The sequence below is a fragment of the Hemiscyllium ocellatum genome, chromosome 16 (genome assembly GCF_020745735.1).
Source record: "Hemiscyllium ocellatum isolate sHemOce1 chromosome 16, sHemOce1.pat.X.cur, whole genome shotgun sequence".
NCBI lineage: Eukaryota > Metazoa > Chordata > Chondrichthyes > Orectolobiformes > Hemiscylliidae > Hemiscyllium > Hemiscyllium ocellatum.
The window spans coordinates 286,400-308,629 of NC_083416.1; the positions used below are offsets into that span (position 1 = coordinate 286,400).

Genomic DNA, 22,230 nt, shown 5'->3' on the forward strand with positions numbered 1-22,230 from the left:
GGAGGGAGAGGGACGAGGGGAGGGAGAGAGACGAGGGGAGGGAGAGAGACGAGGGGAGGGAGAGAGACGAGGGGAGGGAGAGAGACGAGGGGAGGGAGAGAGACGAGGGGAGGGAGAGAGACGAGGGGAGGGAGAGAGACGAGGGGAGGGAGAGAGACGAGGGGAGGGAGAGAGACGAGGGGAGGGAGAGAGACGAGGGGAGGGAGAGAGACGAGGGGCGGGAGAGAGACGAGGGGAGGGAGAGAGACGAGGGGAGGGAGAGAGACGAGGGGAGGGAGAGAGACGAGGGGAGGGAGAGAGACGAGGGGAGGGAGAGAGACGAGGGGAGGGAGAGAGACGAGGGGAGGGAGAGAGACGAGGGGAGGGAGAGAGACGAGGGGAGGGAGAGAGAGAGAGAGAGAGCATGCACGCAAAAGCGGGCAAGAAAGATAGAAAGGAAAAAAACAGAGGGAAATAGTGAAAGCACAAGTGAGACAGAATAAATGCGAGCTCAAGCCAAAGCACCAGAGCCAGCAAGCGAGAAAGAATAATCAAAGGCTGCAAAGACAATTACAAAACTGATATTTCAGTTTTTATTGATTTTAATGTCACAAGATACCAAATTATAAAGAAATACCGGAATAAATAGAAGTGTCTATTAACGAGGAAAGCAAAAATTGACTCTTCCATTTCACGTGCAAGATACCAAAATCAAATTCATTTTGTTCTAATTCTCTATTGAATTCCTTTGCTCATCAGTTGGTCCTCTCTCTTTTTTACCTCTTAAAATGTTCCACTTCACGGTCTGTTTCATCCATTTCCACGCTATCAAGATCTATGTCCTTGGGAAGAAACACATCATCTGGAAGACAGAAAACTAAGTAAAAATGCAAGATCAAACACCAAAGAAACACCACAATAAAATATTATTTAAAGGTGTGAATTTTATTTCAACTTATCTAATATGTATTAGAAATTTATTTCCATGTAACAGGACTGTAACATGCTAGATGAATTAAGGATACAGACAGGAGAACCAACTGCCAGCGATTACAAAAAACTATTTTACATAGCTGTGATACCAATGTGGGGCCTGCTTTATTCAGCTTTCGCAAAATCTGTTTTTTTAAAAAATTAGTTCGTTAGGGAGGTTGGGTTTCAGACACAGTACACAAATGGAAAGATATTAAAGACACCGAGAATCTCAATTTAATGGTGATCCTTACCGCTTTGTTTGGGCTTTGGAGTGTCAGAGGATGTCAGCATACAGTCTTGCCCTTCAGAATATTCATCAGTTCTCTGAACTAAGATAATTAAATAATAAATAATTAAAACAGTACAAAAACTTGTTTACAGTAAAACATCACTAATAAATGTTACTAAATCATAATATTATACTTTTCACACGCCCCTTCGGGTATTTCCCTGGATTTGTCAGCTTTGAAGACAGGCTTTGGGGGGGCCAGTACCTCCATAAATGTAATGGCAGTGTGTTTCTCAAAGGTACTCGCTTCTAATTAGGGCAATCACTCATCGTCTGTATTCACTGCCTATAATTAAGTACCAAAATGTAAAATCACACCTATGTCATACATGAACACAACAGTTAACTTCTACTTTCTGAATATAATAGAAAAAAAATGTAAGCTTCTATTCCCATGGTAAACAGGGTGAAGTGCAAATATAAGCCAATTATGAAGTGTCAGTTTTCTCAACCATAAGTCTTGCATCATTAAAGTGATCATACTGTTAACTATTTAGATTTTTTTTAAAAATCTGTTACTGTATTCTATCTGCATATTCACAAACTCTGATGTGCTATGAACTTTGAGATAACACGATTAGCAAATTCTACACATTCAGTCCTTTGTTAGTGGAAAGGCAGCTCTGTGATAATTTCAATGGACCAGTAACCCAGAGGCCCAAGCTCTTCTGCCAGAATGGCAGAAGGTGAAATTTGAGTTCAGTAAAAACCTGGAATAAAAGGCTAGCCTAACGATAATCATGTCACCATTCAAATATCATGAGAACCCATCTGGTTTACTAACGTCCTTTCTGGAAGGGAATCTGCCATCCTCATCTAATCTGGACTGTATGTGACTCCAAACCTATAGGAATGTGGTTGATTCTTAATTGCCCTCCATACAATGAAATGTGGACAATACATTATGGCCTAGTCAGCAATGCTGATGTTGCAGAAACATTTTTTAAAACCACAGATTCCATTGTTATTGTATTAATACATTTCAAGCTTTTAGATCTCATCACTAAAGCACTTTAAAAATATGTTCAAGAAAAATTAATCATGATTTCCTAAATTACATGTACCCTTCCCCCAAATGATGGGTCAAATCAGAAGTTTCCCACTTGTCCAGCATGCAAACAATATGCCCAAATACTAAAACAGAATAGCATGCAACAACTTCACCCGGAACACCTCCAAGGCCCACTGAAAGGCAATCAAAACAATGGATTCTCAGGTGAAATATTATTATAAGTGACCAAAGTACCAGCTCTGCTTAAAGTTGATAAATCACAAACTCTGGAAGGTACACATCAAAAGATGCCGAAGGATTCCACGGGTAGAAAGTGCAGAGGTACTAGCCATAACCTGTTAACCGTCCTTAAATTGTTCCTCTGTTCAAGAAGGAAAACAGGGATAATCCAGAAAATGATAAGACTGGTGACTCTCATCAGCGGTTGGGAAGCTATTGGAGAGAATTCTCAGGGATAGGATTTACATGCACTTGGAAACACATGGCCTAATTACCATTGTGTGGGCAGGTCATGTCTAACCAACTAGATTGAATTTTGAAACATGGTCACAAATCTGGTCAATGAGGGTAGAACAAGAAAATATTGATTTTCAGTGCGAAATCAGAATGCACACAGAAGAACTAAATGGCAAAACAGAATGGCTGAAACGGAGGGCTATTTTTTCCACGGAGCGGCAATCTCATGCAAATTTTCCTGATGGGGTTGTGTCATATAATGGAGATGTGCAACTCATCCATGCCAACCAGATATCTTAAATTAATCAAGTCCCATTTGCCAGCATTTGACCCATATTACTCTAAACCCTTCCTATTCATGTACCCATCCACAGGCTTTTGAAATGTAATTGTACCAGCCTCCACCATGTTCTCTGGCAGCTCATTCCATGCACGCACCACCCTCCGCATGAAAAAGCTGCCCCTTAGTTCTCTTTTACATCTTTTCCCTCTCACCATAAACCTATGCCCCCTCTAGTTTGGTGAAAAGTAGTAGTAGAAAATGTGTGCCACAGGAAAGGCATTAGCTAAGTATTTTGGGTAGGTCAGAGCCGGCTGGAGAAATCAGGTTACGGTGGATCAAATCTGATCTGGTCAAACGGAGAAGGGTAGCTGAGTCCCAAAAGTATCAGGTCAAGGTCAAGGGTGATTGCAAGATTATTTTTGTCTAAGACTGTAGATATAATCATCCATATTTTCCTAATTATTTTAATCAACTACATCACAAAAATTCACATCTCCAATTTTTAATGGAGGTTTTTGGAGAGTCCCAGGTGTAGAGTAATTGCCCAGACAAAAATTAAATTTCCTGGGAAATCCCTTCAGATTCTGCAACAGGGATTCCACAGGAACCCCATGCACAACTTCTAAATATGATGGCATAAGAAATGTCTGGTCGGTGGAAAGTCTGCCCACATAGCTCCTAACATGACTCAAGGTCAGTATATGATAACTGATGCCACTCAAAACACAATACAAACACAAACTTGCATCATTTCAATATGGCCATTAAATAACTGAATAAAAACGTTTAACAGGAAAATATTTCAAGACTTTAACCTAAATTGAGAGCCTCTGATAGTATTAGACTCTTCCCTTAAAGATTTAAATACCAAATTATTTTCATTTCATTATATTCCCTTCATAATGTTAGGCACAGTGGCCCTGGCTACTTGTGTTTACTTTGGTCCTTTGACAACTTTCGGTCAGCTAGTATTGCTTACTGTCGCTACAAAATAGCTTTCTTATTTTTGCAATACTTCTGTTCATAATTCTGCTCACTGTCTTTAAATTATTAACTGGAGATGCCAGGTCATGCTGGCACTTCAAACAGTTCCCTCATAGTCAAAAGTTCAAATCACAGACCTGCTCACAGTATATCATGAGTTGCCCATTCAGTCACACAAACTTTAGTGATTAAAACATTAGACCAAAAATTCCCTGATTAAACTTACCGACGCAATTGTTGGACTTGTCGTGTTTTTTCTTTTTTCCTTTCTTGTTCTTACTTTTTGGCTGAGAGACGTCAGTTGTCGTTTGTTGCTCTTCTTTGACTCCTCTAGTTTCAGATCCTTCCACCTTCTCATTATTTGAATATTTAGGATTACCTTTCTTGTCTTCACTAGTTTCAGAGCTGCAAAGAATACCAACTCCTTTCCACTTGCTTTGCTTGGAGTCATCACATTTGGCAGTCATGGTTTTTGATGCCTCTGCTGGCTTGCCATCATGATTCTGGTTTGTCTTGTGTTTGGCAGGAACTGCATGCTGTTTGGAACTCTGCACCTTTGGCGCTGTGGAGTGTTCATGATCTTTTCTTGAAACCACATTTTTGCCCTTGGTCTCCTCAGAAGTCTGTTGCTTAGGCTGTCTTGGTTGTTTCCCATTTCTTGACATCTGCTGTGCCATTTTTGACTCTGCAGCTGGTTTATGCAGTACCACTGCACCAGCATCTTCTAGTCGGTGTGTGGAAATATTATCAGGCTTTGAAGATAATGAACAGCCACCCTTTGATTTCTTTCCCAATGAGTTTTCCAACAAAACCATATCAGAGCCATTGTGCTCTCGATTTGTGACGACCGCATGTTTATTTCCATTCAACAAGTGATTCTGCACAACTCCCGATGTTGTTAAGGACAAGTTCAAATTGAGTTTCTGATGGTCTAATATTTTTGTCTCTTCTTTATCCATGATGCCATTGCTGTCTATCAGTAAACCCTTTTCCACAGATGTCAGTTCTGGAAAGTCATCCTTGGGCAGATCACATAGGCTGAAGTTTGCTTTGATGGAATCTCTGATTCGATCTTTAAGCTGTTCCAATCTGGTCGTTAAGATGCTGCTCACTCTCTGCAACTCCACCTGATGCCATAACTCTTGTTGATTTAGTTTCTCTTCTATATCGTCTTGAATATGCTGGTTGAGCTTTGAAACTTTGTCCTCTATATCCTCTTGGACATGCTGGTTGAATATCAAGACTTTTTCTTCTATCCCCTCTTGGATGTGTTGATTTAGTGCAGAAACCTTTTCCAGACCCTGTATATGCATTGTAGATGGACATGGTTTCTCTGATCTTTGGTCACAAACCTCAGAACGGGCTTTCTCCTGCTAAAGCACAAAAATAGTTAAAGCATTAAAGTCAAGTGCAAATGAAATTAACTGTTAATTTCTGGTTTTCAGCATAGGCTGAAAATTCAACAGGCAATACATTTCTCCAGTACCAACTTGAATCATGGATGACTCCAACCCAAAAATCAAATTGCACACATTTTTAAAATAGGCAAATGCAATACACCCATAGAAGTATAAGATGTCTGTATTGAGAGGGATTGAGAGTGATTAGGAACGACTTTCAAAAGCTTGGTCAAGTGAATGTATCTAAAGGAGGGTCTTAAGAGGAGGTAAGGAATAAAGGTAAAGTCGCTATCGTCTTACCATAGGGCTGCTCACTCATTAGGGAGAAACGACTGGTGGTGATTTAACCTGAGGGTCACCATGTCTCAGGTGAAGGAAGAGGTTGAGAAGCAGATCTGATGTAGTTTAACAGACCTTCATGTTATACTCAATTAGTGTGGGAATTGAACCCACACTATTGGCTTCACTCAGCATCACAAACCAATTATCCATCCAACTGAGCGGTTTCCAAAATGATCAATTTTATCATGGTAACCATCCTAAAGAATCATAGCCATTTCCAAAATTAAAACAGCCACTGCCTCTTGTGCAGATAGATACAACTAATAAAGTTCTAGTCGAGACTATGGATGTCAAAGTTTACACAGAAGAAAAACAACTTAATTCAATATAGGAGTGTAATAGTAGCAACGGGCATTTGAATATAATGCCATCAATACTACGTACAGTCCATTTATGATACCTTAGTCAATTTTTGTATTAAAAAGTAGGAAGAATCCAGTACTTAAGAGAGTAAGTTTGAACTCTTGAAATTTGAACTTATAGTTGACAATGTTCATTAGTATTGATAAAAACTTAAGCCCATCAATTCTTGACTTTGTCGATTAACAAACCTGGTTGGGTAAAAGACAGTACAGTAAGCATGTTGTCTTTGTTCCTCATTCAACTTAAAACAAATACAGACAATTATTGGGTGAAAATTCGGATGAACCTGTTTCTTCGACTGCCTGCATCTTAAAGCAGCTATTGGGGACCACCGGTAGAATAAATCAATGCAAAGGTATAATTAAGTCCTGGGATGGCAGAAGCTACGAATGAAGAGAGACTAGATCTTTTAGTACTAAATTCACTGGGGTTAAGGAGAATCAAGGGGGGATCTCTAGAAAGCTAAAAAATCTAACAGTACTAGAACAGGGTAAACACAGGAAATATGCTTGCAATGACTGGAGTATCCAGAATCAATGGTCACAGTCCAAGGATTGGAGTAAGCCACATAGGACAGAAATTAGGAGCAATTTCTTCACCCAGAAAGTGGTGAGCCTGTGGAATCATCCACTGCAGAAAGCAGTTGAGGGCAACACATTGAGTGCTTTCAAGAGGCAGTTAGATATAGTTTTTAGGGCTAAATGGATCAAAGGGTACATGGAGAAAGCAGAACAGGAAACTGAGCTGAATGGTCATCTGTGATCATACTGAAGGGCAAAGCAGATTCAAAGTGCCTTCCCTTGCTCCTATTTTCAATGTTTCTATGTATAGGTTCTTTTTGCTACAAGCTAGCTGGCACAATCGAGTCAGTGCTCCTCACAATCAAGTTATCCAATGAGCATATAAATTGACTCATCTTTGCATGCAGAAAACAACTCTTCCTTTTCTTAACTCCTTCCTAGTAGCTCACAAAACAAAAACACAAAGTGCACCTTTTTCTGCTTGTGCCTTGCTCTTTTGGCTGCTTTGGCACTGTTGACTGGTTTCTGTTCTGAACTGTTGATGTAGTTTAACAGATCTTCAACATTCCTGTCATCTACTGGTGGTTCCCGGATCGAGCCATTGCTTGATTTTTGCGGGAGTTCCTCTTTGCGTTTCGTCAGCCGCGTCCTTAGCTTCTCCCGGATTTCTGTGTAATTTCTACTTGTTGGAGCTGCAGGAGGCTTGAATTGAATTGAATTGTAAACACAAATTATTTTGCCAACATGCAAACAAATTCTTTTGTGATCTCTGCAAATTCAAAATCTATGATTCTAGCATGCATTCCTGAGATTTGAAATTAGTTGCAAAACAGAACATGAATCCTACTTTGAAGCTTTTACATTTTTTATAATTCTTTTGTTTTATTTGCAATTTTGTAATCACATTTTCTTAGTATCCTCACCTAGCAACTGAGTATTGCATCTTAAGTTCTAACTAGGCATGTGGATGACATAAATGAAGGAACATACATATACATTCTACTATATTCAATTGATCCAACACATCTTTTTGCACAGTATACTGCAATGGCTCCACCTTCATCAGTCTTTATTCCAACTAGATGTCAAAGGGTGAAAATTTGTAGCATCGATAAATACAGTATATTGCAAAATTTAAATTATTCCTAGTCATGTATACTTCAAAGTTACCAGAGTATCTCAAAATAATTATTCCAGAATATACAATTTTACAATTGAAAAATGTAAATGTACTCCTGAAATTTGAACTTCTTGGTCTGAAGGCAAGGACATATCTGCAATTTACAATGTCTTTCAAATCTCTAGGATGTCCTAAAACATGTCAGAGTATGAATTACTTTTGAATTCTAATGTTTCATAAACAAATTCAGCAGTCAAACTTCAGTCTATGAGAAAATAATGCACCTTAATTCAGGAAAACTTCTTTTCAATGTCATCTTTCCATTCTGTTGCACTCACCGGTCCATGACCAAAGAACTCGCAATAGCAACAATCACAGTATTTTCCTTCCTTCTGATTGGCAGTGTGAGATGTACACGAACTGTGCTCGGAACAGCTATCATCTTCTTCCAGACTTTCATCTGCATTGTGCATCTGTGTGGGGCTGTAGGCAGTTTCATTTGTGCACAGATGACTCTTACATGATTGGTCCCTAGATGCAATAACAACCAAGTTTATAAACAAAAGGATTCGCAAGATCCGCCAGCACTAATACCTCCAGCACACTAAGAGGGTTATTGAATTTAATTTCCAAAAAATGCTCCAGAACCAATGCACAAGGAAAAGCATATCCTGATTTTGACATACAATTACATAGCCATTCAAAAAGCACGACTCATTCTTGTTACTTTCACTATTCTTGTGCACATTTTCCAGATATTTTCAACTTTCATGAAATTTTGTTGCTTTGCTTATTTAAATTTTTTTTGGGCTTCAACACTGTTTTAATTATCAGACTGATTATCTGACTGACACAAGACAAAGTGTTTAAACTTACTGCATCCCTAGTCAAGAGGGTGGATTCAGCAGTACTGCACAATAGCACAAAAACAAAAGCTTTCTTCTGCTCTGGAAACAAATGTGTTTATTATCCAAAAGGCACTGAAATGCAGACTCGAACCATCTTGGAAGAAAATATGAAAAACTCAGCACTGAAAATTAACAGAAGTAACTCTCAACTGATAAAAAGGACATTGAAATCCAGGCATAGATTTTCTTAGAATTAAAAACAGTTTAGACAATGAGTAGAATTAAAAACATTTGAAAGCACTTGAGTGAACTGAATCCATTTTAAATTAATTTAAAATATTCAAAAAATACAATTCTGAAACTAAAACTTTTTTTAAATGACATAGTGATTTACTTTTGAAAACATCCCTGCAATATCATGCATTGCTAATAGTTTCTCCTTTTGGTCCATTAATCTCAGAGCTAATAAGGCAATTGACTGATAAAACATCATCTAAAGAATCGAAGTTTAAATACTATGTGAATGTTCCATAAATTAGACGCACAACTAGCTTGACTTTACAGTACAAACTATGTAGTTCAAATGCCCAGTAGCAATTTCTTCAATGTTATTTCGTAGAAAATTTAGAGTAAAGGTCCTAAAGTCTTTCATTTTCATCTTTATGCTTTAGAAAATTCTATACTCAATCTGACATACTCCTTTCTGTCACAACCTTGAAATTATTTTCAAATAAAGACAGCAGCAAAGGGATGCTTCCTCAGCTCTGCAAAAAAAAATGGTAATGAATAGGAAGACCTCTTCAACACTTCTTCCAGCATGAGAAATGCCAGCTAAGTGAGGTGTGAATTGTGTATGCTGAAAATGTGTTGCTGGTTAAAGCACAGCAGGTCAGGCAGCATCCAAGGAACAGGAAATTCGACGTTTCGGGCATAAGCCCTTCATCAGGAATTTCGGGCTCCGGCGCGAAACGTCGAATTTCCTGTTCCTTGGATGCTGCCTGACCTGCTGCGCTTTTCCAGCAACACATTTTCAGCTCTGATCTCCAGCATCTGCAGACCTCACCTTTTACTGTGAATTGTGTATGGCAAGTTCAGAGATTTTAACTACTACTTTGCTTCAATGTTCGAAACTTACTAAAGAAAAACAAAGTTTTTAATTCTACCTTTATATTTCATATATGAACTTTACAAATGCATCAAACAAGTACAGTACAAGAAGACACGCCTTCGCGGATAAAATTTCCAGATTCGTGGCAAATACAAACCTGCAGATGCCACTGCCTGGAGCAGCTGGGTTTGGTGATGCTGTTACTGGGCAAGCTCCATTGTAGTGACTAGCGCAAATAGGGCCAGCTGTTGTAGACTTCGGGAAAGAAGATAACCCACTGTTAGAAATATGAGGGTTAGCACTTGGAGGCACTGGGGTCACAAGCACACCTGTAGAAGCAGCAGCTGAAGTTTTTGAAATCAAAGACACATCCGGAGATGCAGCAGTTGTCACAGCAACTGTAGAAGTCAGGGGGACATGAGGCAGAACCTGTGGAATACCAGATATCATGGATGATCTCCGATTAGAATCAGTGGAGGTTACAGTGCTATGGGGCACGGTACACGACATTGTAGAAGTTGCATGTTCATGTTGATGAATGGAAACCGTTGGCTCAGTAATAACTTGAGGAGACTTTGACGCTGTAAGAGGATGCTGATGGGAGGACAAGCCAGTGGGACTGTTGGGTGGTGCCGCTAAGACAGAATACCTGTGGTCTTCAGAGCAATGGAACTCTCCACCTGGAAGACAAAACCCTTCAGGTTATACAAAGAATGCAACCTGAACATCAGATTAACTCAAGAATTGGAACATCCAATAATTTGGTCAAATACACAGATTTTGTATCTGTATAAACATTAATATTGGTACACTGAATTACTGAAATTAAAACAGATAATAGACAGATCCTTGAATATGTGAAAATAGGTTTAAATCAGGTTTAAGTCCGTTTTTTAAACCTCAAAACTGACATCCCATTTTTAGCCCCTGCAAGAACGTACATCCTCCACATTTTCCCCAAACTCCAAACTTCTGGTTAGTCAACATTAATTTGCAGTTACTAATGAGCAATTTCTACTGAGTAATGCAAAGTTTGAAACCAATAGATATACCACATTGGAAGCCATTACAGCGCCAAACCCCTAATCCAGTGTCGAATCTTTGATCCATTTTAAAATACTTTTGCCTCAAAGTTCAAGATTACATATTACAAACAACTTAACAGTTATACAATGGAACCCATTCAATCTAGTCACGTCTGTGCTGTCTCTTCAAAAGAGTAATTTACCTAGCTGACTCTCTGGCCTTCTCCCGGAGCCTTGCTCATTCTCTCATTTCAAATAATAATCTCTCTCTCTCCTAAATGCCTCGAGTGCCTACATCACAAAAGAACTGCATTCCAGAGTTCAACCACTCAACGAGTGAAAAACTGTCTCTTCACATCTCCATTGGTTCACTAATTTAAATTTATGCACTCTAGCTCTCGGTCTTTTCTTCATTGGGAAGAATTGTTTTCTATTATATCTAGATTCCTCATGATTTAATATACTTCTATTAAACTGTCTCCTCTCAGCTTTCTCTTTCAAAAGAAAATAATCCAACCTCTCCAATCAATTTACGTACCTATAGTTTTCCACCCCTTGGAACAATCTTGTGAACCTTTTCTGCACTCCATCCAATACCTTCACATCTTTTCTAAAGTATGATGCCCAGAATGGGAGACTTAGCTAAAGTCAAAACATATATCCATACAAGTTTAATAGGTTTGGTAATCTATCTGCCCATCAATAAAGTCTAGGAAGTGTTATATATTATTAACCAATTTCTCAACCTATTTTATCAGCCTTTTTTTCATGCACATATAGCCTTAAGTCTATCTGCTCCTGAAACTCTTTCAGAAATATCTCCCTTAAATTTAGTATTGTCTTTATGCATTCTTCAATGTCAAAATGAATCACCTCCTATATGTACTAAATTTCATCTGCTACTTGCCTGCTCATTCACCAACCTGTCTAAGTCAGTCTGAGGTTTACACTATCCTCTTCACTGTTCACAATGCCACCAAATTTAGAATCATCTGTAAATTTTGAAATGCACTCCAAGAACAAAGACTAGGCCAGTAACATATCAGGAATAGCAAGGATCCCAAGGATGATCCACGGAGAACTCCACTATAAAGCATGTTCCTGTCTGAAAAACACATTCTTTAGCCATTGTTTTATTCCTGTTACTTACACAAATTTGAATCCAAAATCACTAATGCCACCACTCAGCCACTTTCACTTTGTTGTCACTTCTATTCCATGAGCTCTAATTCTGCTCAGCAGTCAATAATGTGGCATTTTATCAAATCCATACTGGAAGTTTATTAATAGCATTACATTCATGAATCCCAATACCTCATTAATCATGATTGGTCCTTAAATTCAGAGCTGAAAATGTGTTGCTGGAAAAGCGCAGGAGGTCAGGCAGCATCCAAAGAGCAGGAGAATCGTCGATTATGCCCGAAATGTCGATTCTCTTGCTCTTTGGATGCTGCCTGACCTGCTGCGTTTTTCCAGCAACACATTTTCAGCTCTGATCTCCAACATCTGCAGTCCTCACTTTCTCCTGGTCCTTAAATTCACACTGGCTATTTTTAATTATCCCACATCCCCCTAAATGACAATTAATTTTATCTCAAATTATCATGACTAGGATCTTCCCCAACAGAAGTTAAACTGACTGGCCTGTAGATGCTGGACTTATCTTTACACCCTTTTTGAAACAAAAGGTACAAAACTAGCAATTCTGCAGATCTAGGCACCACTCCAGAGCCCAAGGAAGACCAGAAATTTTGGCCAATATCGTCATAATTTCTATAAATTGTAAATGTATTTCCCCTCAAATTAATTGGATGCATCTCACCTAGTCACATAGTCAAAGGGTCAGAGACAGACAGCACAGAAACAGACCCTTCAGTCCAACCCATCCATGCCGACCAGATGTCCTAACCTAATCTAGTCCTATTTGCCAACACTAGGCCCATTTCCCTGTAAACCCTTCCTATTCATATACTTATCCAGATATCTTTTAAATGTTGTCAAAGTGCCTTATCAAAATTCAAGTACAAACAACCTACTTAGCACCTGCTCCTTATCAACTTGAACTCCATAAATATTTGAAACTTTTTTTTCACTATAGTACACAGAAAAAGTGGACAGATGCAATACCATTCAAAAGTCAATCACATTTCCACATATGTAATAGGAAAAACTCCATCACTGAAGTCAAATGTAAGTGAGCTTGGTAAATCAGTTCATATACATGCCATGCAATTCATTTGTGCAAGTCCCAACAATGACAATGTGTGAGCATTCTGAAGAATCGCTGGCAACTGACAGATTTGTGGAGTCACCTTGAAATTTCTGGATATTAAATTTGCATTCACAGATTCATGGTACCTGTATTACTTCTCCAAAAGGAAGAATATGTAATTCATATATTGCACAATTATTACAAAATCAACCTTTAACTTCATTTTAAAATGAGTTTCACTGTACCTTTGATCTGTTCCAACTCCAGGACAGAATTCATTAAACAAGGTAGCCGAGTGCAACGTAATAGGGCATCAACATATACCATTCGACAGGATTCCGGTAAGGAGTTTACAGGACATTACCTGGTGGCGTTGGCCTTCTGGACACGTTCTTACATTGAACAGAATTGGTTTTTACAGAGACACAGGAGGGCGATCTTGAGCAGCAGTCACTAGTTACATTGCTCGATTCCTAATAAAACATAAATAGAAAAGTTGTGAAAAATACTTAAATGTTAAAATTAAATCAGAACATGCAAACTTCTAACAACTGAAAAATTAACTGTTCTGAGGCAGACAGCCACAAGTCTACATATCTAAAATGTATAACAAGTTAAGGAATCTAGTCAACACTTTTAGCACCGTTGAAATATTTTAAATGACTATTAACAGTCAAGTGTGCAAATCAAGAAGAGTAAATCCAAATGATTATGCAGTCAAATCTTCAATACAGGAACTAAATCCATTATCTGTTGCATTCTGATTACTGATCAATTCTCAAAATTTAGTGGTTCACCAAATTATCATTTGTAATTGGTTTAAAAGGGTCATTTAAAGCAACTCGTTACAGTAATTTCTTAACAAGCTGGCTCAAACTTATAAAATTAAATTTAGATCAAGCTCTATTTTTCAAAAACCTGCTCAGTCTGTTCATTGTCATTGAGCAGAATAAAGTCTACATTACTTGCCACTCGCTTAAGTAAAATAACATTGAAATGTATCCAAATCCAGCAACAGGAGAAAGTGAGGTCTGCAGATGCTGGAGCTCAGAGCTGAAAATGTGTTGCTGGAAAAGCGCAGCAGGTCAGGCAGCATCCAAGGAACAGGAAATTCGACGTTTCGGGCATAAGCCCTTCATCAGGAATGGAAGATGAAGGGCTTATGCCCGAAACGTCGAATTTCCTGTTCCTTGGATGCTGCCTGACCTGCTGCGCTTTTCCAGCAAAACATTTTCAGCCCAAATCCAGCAACACCAAGCTTCTGGCAAGAAAAGACTACTTAAAAGAAACCTAGCTGAAAAAGTGTTGCTGGAAAAGCGCAGCAGTTCAGGCAGCATCCAAGGAGCAGGAGAATCGACGTTTCGGGCATGAGCCCTTCTCTTCAGGAAGATTCCTGAAGAGAAGGGCTCATGCCTGAAACGTCGATTCTCCTGCTCCTTGGATGCTGCCTGTCCTGCTGCGCTTTCCCAGCAACACTTTTTCAGCTCTGATCTCCAGCATCTGCATCCTCACTTTCTCTTAAAAGAAACATAAGCCAGCTACCATTTGCTGAGGTAGGCTACCCAATGGGGACTTTGTACATAAATTAATTTCACATTCCTGAAGGACATGAAACGTTATAGCACATCAAATTTAAGCAAATTTAAGATTCAATAAAAGGTTTCAAAAGAGAACTAGATCAATTACTGAAACATGAAAAAAACGCCATGCTATTGGAAAGAGTCAGAAGTAGAAGGAAGTGGGAAGTTTTCGAAAAGGGAGAACAATCTCCTTCTGTGCTATACTCTTCCAGGACTCTACTTCAACCACACTTGAACACACTGAAACACGCTTGCTTTTTCAACTCACGATTGCATTGAGCAAAAAATTCATGTATCTTCTTGTCAATGTTGTCCTTGCCCTCCAACGATTCCTTACAGAATTTTGGTTTCCTATGCATACTGTCTAATATCCAACCACTCACACAAAAGGCCAACATTTACATGTAACCCTTAAGTGAGAGGTTGTGCTATCGTGGCAGCACCGGAGCTGAACCTAATCCCACCCTCATCTGATTATCTCATTTCATACAATGTTTAGATATTTAGTTAAAAGCTCAATTTCAAATATTCATTTAAGAAAAATGCAACATCAAGGCAGATTTTATCCCAAGCCAAGGTTACATGCATACAGCTGTACACAATGATACCTTAACCAAGGAACAATTAATTTTCAAGACCTCAAAACTGATCTAAAACTCTCAAGCTCCTTTATTACCATATATAATACACACAAATTTCATTTTAATGAGAAACAGATACACAAGTAGATATCACTTTCAGGTTTTGTTTGACATTTGAGCATACCTAAACCCTCCAGTCAATCTACTGAATTTTCTCAGGGTACTGTTAACCAATATTATTTTCTAACATATCCCATTTCATAATTTGTAATGGTTTTATTAAATGTGAGCAATTAATGTTTGCTTAGAATATAATAGTTGACTACACTTTTTTTTCTTTTAATAGAGTCATAGTGATGTACAAAGCTGAAAATGTGTTGCTAGTTAAAGCGCAGCAGGTCAGGCAGCATCCAAGGAACAGGAAATTCGACACGGCATATTCCCCATCAGGAATGAGGAAAGTGTGTCCAGCAGGCTAAGATAAAAGGTAGGGAGGAGGGACTTGGGGGAGGGGCGATGGAGATGTGATAGGTGGAAGGAGGTCAAGGTGAGTGTGATAGGCCGGAGTGGGGTGGGGGTGGAGAGGTCAGGAAGAAAATTGCAGGTTAGGAGGGCGGTGCTGAGTTCGAGGGAATCGACTGAGACAAGGTGGGGGAGGGGAAATGAGGAAACTGGAGAAATCGGAGTTCATCCCTTGTAGTTGGAGGGTTCCCAGGCGGAAGATGAGGCGCTCTTCCTCTAACCGTCGTGTTGTTATGTTCTGGCAATGGAGGAGTCCAAGGACCTGCATGTCCTTGGTGGAGTGGGAGGGAGAGTTGAAGTGTTGAGCCACGGGGTGGTTGGGTTGGTTGGTCCGGGCGTCCCAGAGGTGTTCCCTGAAGCGTTCCGCAAGTAGGCGGCCCGTCTCCCCAATATAGAGGAGGCCACATCAGGTGCAGCGGATGCAATAGATGATGTGTGTGGAGGTGCAGGTGAATTTGTGGCTGATATGGAAGGATCCCTTGGGCCTTGGAGAGAGGTAAGGGAGGAGGTGTGGGCGCAAGTTTTGCATTTCCTGTGGTTGCAGGGGAAGGTGCTGGGATTGGAGGTTGGGTTGGTGGGGTGTGTGGACCTGACGAGGGAGTCACGAAGGGAGTGGTCTTTGCGGAACGCTCATAGGGAGGGGAGGGAAATATATCCCTGGTGGTGGGGTCCGTTTGGAGGTGGTGGAAATGACGGCGGATGATACGAGTAATTCTTCAACACGAGTAAAATAGCAGCCAAATGAAATGATGCTGCTGTTTCAGAAAGTCAAATGCTCAAATGTTTAGCACTGAACTTTGATGGTGATAAATTAAATTCAATTAAGTAATTTCAATAAACGCAGAAACATTTGCTTACTTTTCAAGAACTTGTCATTGCATTAATATTAAAGTAATATGACAGATTTCAGGCTCTACAACCTATAAAAATCTTGAACATTTAACCTAAATGGAAATGAGCTACTATTAAGCTGTCTGTACACAAACAGGATCTTATTGTTAAAGATGATTAAACAATTACAAACACATTATCAGCACTCATCTCATATTGTCCTTTTCATCAAATTCATTTCTAAATCTGAAGTCTTTCATTTTGAATATAATCTACAAATGTATAAACACCAAGATACTTATTTCAGAGGTGTTAGTGGGCAGTGTGTGCACGAGAGAGTGCGAGAGTGAGAGTGTAAGTGAGAGGAGTAGAGTCAGTGCGCGTCTGGCTTGCCATTATATTCAAAGATAGATCGTCTACCAAATGAATTGCTTTTATCCCCCAAAGACAAACAAGATTCTCAGCATCTCTGCCCTTACAGCATATTTTTAGATCCCAAAAACTGTTCAATACCTACAGTAAGAAGAATCAATACAAAATTAACAAATACCACCCCCCACGCCCATATCCCTTGTAGCAAGTGGGGTATCAGATTGTAGCAAGTTTTCCTTTTTCCCCTCAACTGCATAATCTTTTGTCATCCAAACTAGTATCCATACCTTTGTACATGTGCCATTAGGAGTGGCTGTGCATGGCTGAAGTTGCTGCAGCTGTTGATGAGTATTACTGGATGATAATGTCTGCCTGTGCACCTGGTGGCAGCAGTGGACTGTCGAATGGTGACTTTTTTCTGTTGATCTGTGCGGATTGGCAATGCCATCCCCTTCTGCCATTGTTCTCACTGAGTCATCAGCCACTCCTTCTTTATGCGTCTGACATTCATCTTGTCCCACCTGAAGTGTCAAATAAAAGACTTACTTTTAACTAATTTCTCGCTACAAATGCAGTGTCGACATCACAAGTCAGTAAAATATACTTAAAAATCCATTAGCTATAAAATCATATGACCATGTTGCACATACAATTCAAGTTAAAATAAACTGCAGTTGAACAGGAAGGAAAAAGATGAGCCCTTGCTATCAAGTTCCATTTTAACAGTGACTACACCAGCATTGCATCTTACCATACTTAAAGCCTTAGCAACATAAGACTGTGTTTCTCCATAAATTGAAAACAATAGTACAACAACTAAAGAAAACATGCCATTATCCTTTCATGTTCTTCCCTTCAGGTCATCCAATATCATAGCTCTGGTACAGAAAAACCACTAACCGAATCGACATTGCCATAGTACTTGCCCAGCTTATGGATTGGGGCATCACTATATCTGCAACTACAGACACTTTCCCAGTGCACCACCAAAAACTGTCTACCCCTTCAATGTTTTATTTTAAAACGATAGACACATTGCAGCAATTCTTTCAAACAATCAAACATCCTTGTCCTTATTTCTGAAAGTCCATTAGTTACCCAAGTGAAATTTGTAAAAGAAAAAGTTTTCATTATCATGTAAATAAAAATAAAAGTAACACAATTGAGAGGGCATTGAATGAATCAAAATTATCCAATTGACTTTTGAAAGCCACAACTGAATCTGTCTCCACCCCAGTCAGAGAGAGGCATTTCAGATCCTAACCATTCACTGCAGAAAGACGTTCTTCCTCATGTCATCGTTGTTTCTTTTATCAATCACTTGAAATCAAAAGCATCTGGCTTTTGATCCTTCTACCAACAGAAACAGCTTCTCTCTGGCTACTGTCTCCTGACCACTCAAGATTTTGAAGACCTCTGACAAACATTTCCTCAAAGTTCCTTTCTCCAAGGAAAATAGCTTTTCTTATTTATCCACATAACAAACTCCTCTTTCCAGGAAAAACTCTTTCCTATGCCTTCACACACCTTCCTAAAGAGGAATGCCCAGCATTGGGTGCACCTGCATTGAGGCCAAATTTCTGTTTCATATCAGTTTATCATGACATTCTTGTTTTTGTACTTTATGCCCCTATTTATGAATCATGGAATGGTGGAAATGCTTTATTAATCCTGCTATCAACATTAATGTGCACAAATGTCCAAGTCATGTCCACCTGCTCCTGGAACTCCTTGACAGTTATACCCTTCATTTCATACATCCTCTCTTAATTCTTCAGTATTTAGTTAGTTGAGATAAATCACTGCAAAAAAAAAATACTACAAACGGTAGACTAAGATGGATGTTAATTCCCAATTTACTTTCTCCATGACAGTTAACCATCTCTTATCCTGATCCAACTTTATGCATGCTTTGTTTCTCTAAAAGCAAGTAGTTTTAAAGACTAATCCCACCTATTACATATTTGTATTCACTCAATGGACTCAGTTGGGACATTCCTGAGAATACCAAATACTTTCAAACACGACAAACAGAGTCGCCCACAGCCACTTGATAGCATTAGAAAACGTAAAAGGCTAAACAGAAACCTTTGAGAGTATAAATTAAAATATTAAGCTTGTTCTGATATCTTAAGAAGATAACCCAATAATATGAAATTCTAGTATAAACATTTAAACATTGCAACAGGATGGATGGTTTAAAAACAAACACTGCTAAAAGTCATTAGCCACAACGTAGCCACATATTTTGTCATACTGTGATTCAAATGGCATAGACCGCTTCAAGAAATTCTAATGTCTGGTTACATCTAATTACATAGGAACCTACATTAATCTGAATCACATGATCAGCAACATGAGCCAAAGCAAAATGCAATACACTCATTGACTTCCTCTAAATGACTGGTCAGGCTTATTAAAAAAAAACTGAACACTGTAGAATCATCCTTCTATCAGGTCCAAGGACTTGCCAGTTTTTGGTTCCATTACATTTTCCCCAATCACAATGGTTTTAAATCGCGCTCTCCCTTTCGCATCCAAATGTTCAATTATACTTGGATTTGCTTTGTGTTTCTACTGTGAAGATAGAAAATACTTCTTCAAATTGTTTGCTATTTCCTTGCTTCCCATTATTAATTCCGCAGTCTCACCCCAGAACATCTGGCATTAATTAAGACATTAAGCCCTTCACTATGTCACTGCACACTTGAGGTTTTTACTTTTTTTTGTACAAATTATGAAAGTGAGAGCTGATGACATTGTAGCAAGAAAATTAGGCCATCTGCAAAGTGAACAACGTATCGGCATCTTAATTTGAAGGATTGTGAAATTCAAAACAAAATGCGAAATATAAACAAGTGGATGAATTGGGCACAGAACAGAGGAGAAAAAGGAAAGAAAGATTGAATTTAGAGAGAATAAAAGAGATAGAGAGAGGGAAATTGTGTCTCACAAACCTGACTGGGTTTTTTGAGGAAGTAACCAAAAAGACTGACAAAAGCAGAGTGGAAGACGTTGTTTACTTGGACTTAAGTCAAGCCTTTGACAAGAATCCACATGGTAGACTAATTAATAAAGTTAGATCACATGGGATTCAGGGTGAGCTTGCCGACTGAATACAAAATTGGCTTAATGGCAAGAAGCAGCATGATGGAGGAAGATTGTTTCTTTGGGCTGGAGGCCTGTAACCAGTGGTTGCGCACAAGGCTGCATATGGTGGTTCAGTGGTTAGCACTGCAGCCTCACAGGTTCAATTCCACCCTTGACCATCTATACAGAGTTGGCACATTCTCATTGTTTCTGCATGGTTTCCTCTGGGTGCACTGATGCCCTCCACAGTCCAAAGATGAGGGGCATGAATAGCCAGGGTCTTTCTCCTGGGTTGGTAAAGTCCAGAAGTAGAAGGCATAGGTTTAAGCGGAGAGGTGAAAGATTTAAAAGGGACCTAAGGGGCAACTTCTTCCAAACAGAGTGGTGCGTGCATGGAATGAGCTGCCAGAGCAAGTGGTTGGAGGCCAGTACAATTACAACATTGAAAAGCCACCTGGATGGGTATATGAATGAGGGGTTTGGGGAAATACTGACAAATTGGACTAAATTAATTTAGGATATCTGGTTGGCACAGGCAAGTTGAACTGAAGGGTCTGTTCCCATGTTGTACAGCTCTATGAGTCTATGGGCAAGATAGGTGAACTGGCTGTGCTAAATTGTCCTTTGTGTGCAGAGATGTGCAGGATTGTTGGATTAATCATGGGAAATGCAGGGTTACAGTTACAGAGATGGGGGGGGGGGGGGAAGAGGGATGCTCTTTGGAAGGTTGTGTGGGCTCAATGGGCCAAGTAGCCTGCTTCTACATTGTTTGAGTTCTAGGATTCTACATTTTCCACAGGAATTGGTGTTGGGTCCACTTTCATTTGTCATTTATATAAACAAATAAGAATATAGTAAGCATGATTAGTAAGCTTGTGGATGGCATCAAGATTGGAGGTAGTGGACAGTGAAGGAGGTTATCCAAGAGAGGAATGGTGATGAGTGATTTGAAAGGGGCACAGGACAGGTACTTGAGGAAAATAAACCAGCGGAGCTTTAGGAATATAGTGAATTAATCAGCCTGTATGGATTGCTCTACATAGTGTTTTGTAAATGTTTTAATTGCTGTCAAGTTTGCAACCCATAATTGCAGAATCACGTGGGAGCCACTGTTGTTACTCAAGTTGATGTCGCCAGTTCTGCAGCATCTGAACAAAAACAATTCAGTAGTTAATCAGTTTGCTTTCCAATAGCTATTATATTGGAATACAGTTTTAACTACAGCAGAAATTAAAAGTACAACTAAGACAATTATAGCCTGACATTAAGGTCAGCCAGATAGTGGCCCTCCCATGATATCATTATTACTTTTCAGCATCTGGACTGATTCCCAGACATACCATTTGGCACTGTAGATGCACATCAGTTTTGCCTCTTGCTGCATGCTCCAAGCTCTGCAACAATTTCACTGTTTTGTTCTCAGTTGTACTTAGTGACGGGATCAGGGTTTACCCAATAAATGCATTTTATTTGTCACTTTTACTGTGGAGGGAGTGAGCTATCTAGCTTGCAGCTACACCATGGACAATCTAGGCTCAAGTTACAAACTGGATCCAGCAGGTCAAAATATTCCAAATTCATATGGTCTCTGCAATCCTTATTCTTATTTCCAACGATCAATTTTCTACAGTTTTGCTTGCCTGCTATAATCAGAAGTGCAAAGGACATTGCTGCAACCAGTGTTAAGAGGGTTTAAATGGGCATAAAACTGGCTAAGAGTTTAATCTTGATGAATACCCTAAACTTTCCTGTGGATCCCATCTTAAGATGAGCAAATGGCATTATAGAAAATGAACCAGAGAACCTCTGATACAGATGAGAAAGAGAAAGACTGGGATGGTGGAAAAAAAACAGTCATAAGAGGCTGAGGCAATAGCATTCAGGACTTAACTCTAAGTTTACTTCAGAAGTGAGCAGACAACTGTGTTTTTATATAAATGAGAACGTTCGAGATATTTTATGGAAAGGATTAAACCTTATAATCTAAAAGCAGAATACTGTGGAAGCTGGAAGTTTTTTTTTTAAAATGCAGGGAATTCTCAGCAGGTTACATGTACAGGCAACTTAGAAGCGTACAAAGTTAAAACATCACTCTGTGACCTTGCTTCAAATCAGTTTTTCTTAAGATTGGATAGTGAGGCCAAGAGTATAAACAAAGAAAGGACTAAGGGTGGAGACAAAGCAAAGATGTAAGGTTGGCTGATGTCATTTATAAAACACATCTTAATTACAAATCTAAAATATTACAAAATTTGTCCCGAATAGCAGGGAAGAGTTCTACTGGTTTAGCCAGTGCACTACATTGGAAATTACAGATTTTATTGCTCTTGTGCTTGT

At 39.2% G+C, this 22,230-nt stretch overlaps 1 protein-coding gene across 4 annotated transcripts in view; it reads right to left on the reverse strand.

Annotated features, from left to right (window-relative positions):
• fam193b (family with sequence similarity 193 member B) overlaps positions 1 to 22,230 on the reverse strand; it is a 129,499-nt gene that overhangs the window by 38,761 nt on the left and 68,508 nt on the right. For 3 of the 4 annotated variants that reach the window (XM_060836968.1, XM_060836965.1, XM_060836969.1), the window contains exons 3-10: positions 17,091 to 17,324; positions 13,282 to 13,390; positions 9,838 to 10,360; positions 8,063 to 8,255; positions 7,076 to 7,306; positions 4,205 to 5,351; positions 1,206 to 1,283; positions 760 to 841 (exon numbers count right to left, since the gene is read on the reverse strand). In XM_060836968.1, the coding sequence (XP_060692951.1) occupies positions 760 to 841; positions 1,206 to 1,283; positions 4,205 to 5,351; positions 7,076 to 7,306; positions 8,063 to 8,255; positions 9,838 to 10,360; positions 13,282 to 13,390; positions 17,091 to 17,324 (2,597 nt within the window). The remainder of the gene's footprint in view (positions 1 to 759; positions 842 to 1,205; positions 1,284 to 4,204; positions 5,352 to 7,075; positions 7,307 to 8,062; positions 8,256 to 9,837; positions 10,361 to 13,281; positions 13,391 to 17,090; positions 17,325 to 22,230) is intronic. The other variant, XM_060836966.1, reaches the window with a different exon arrangement.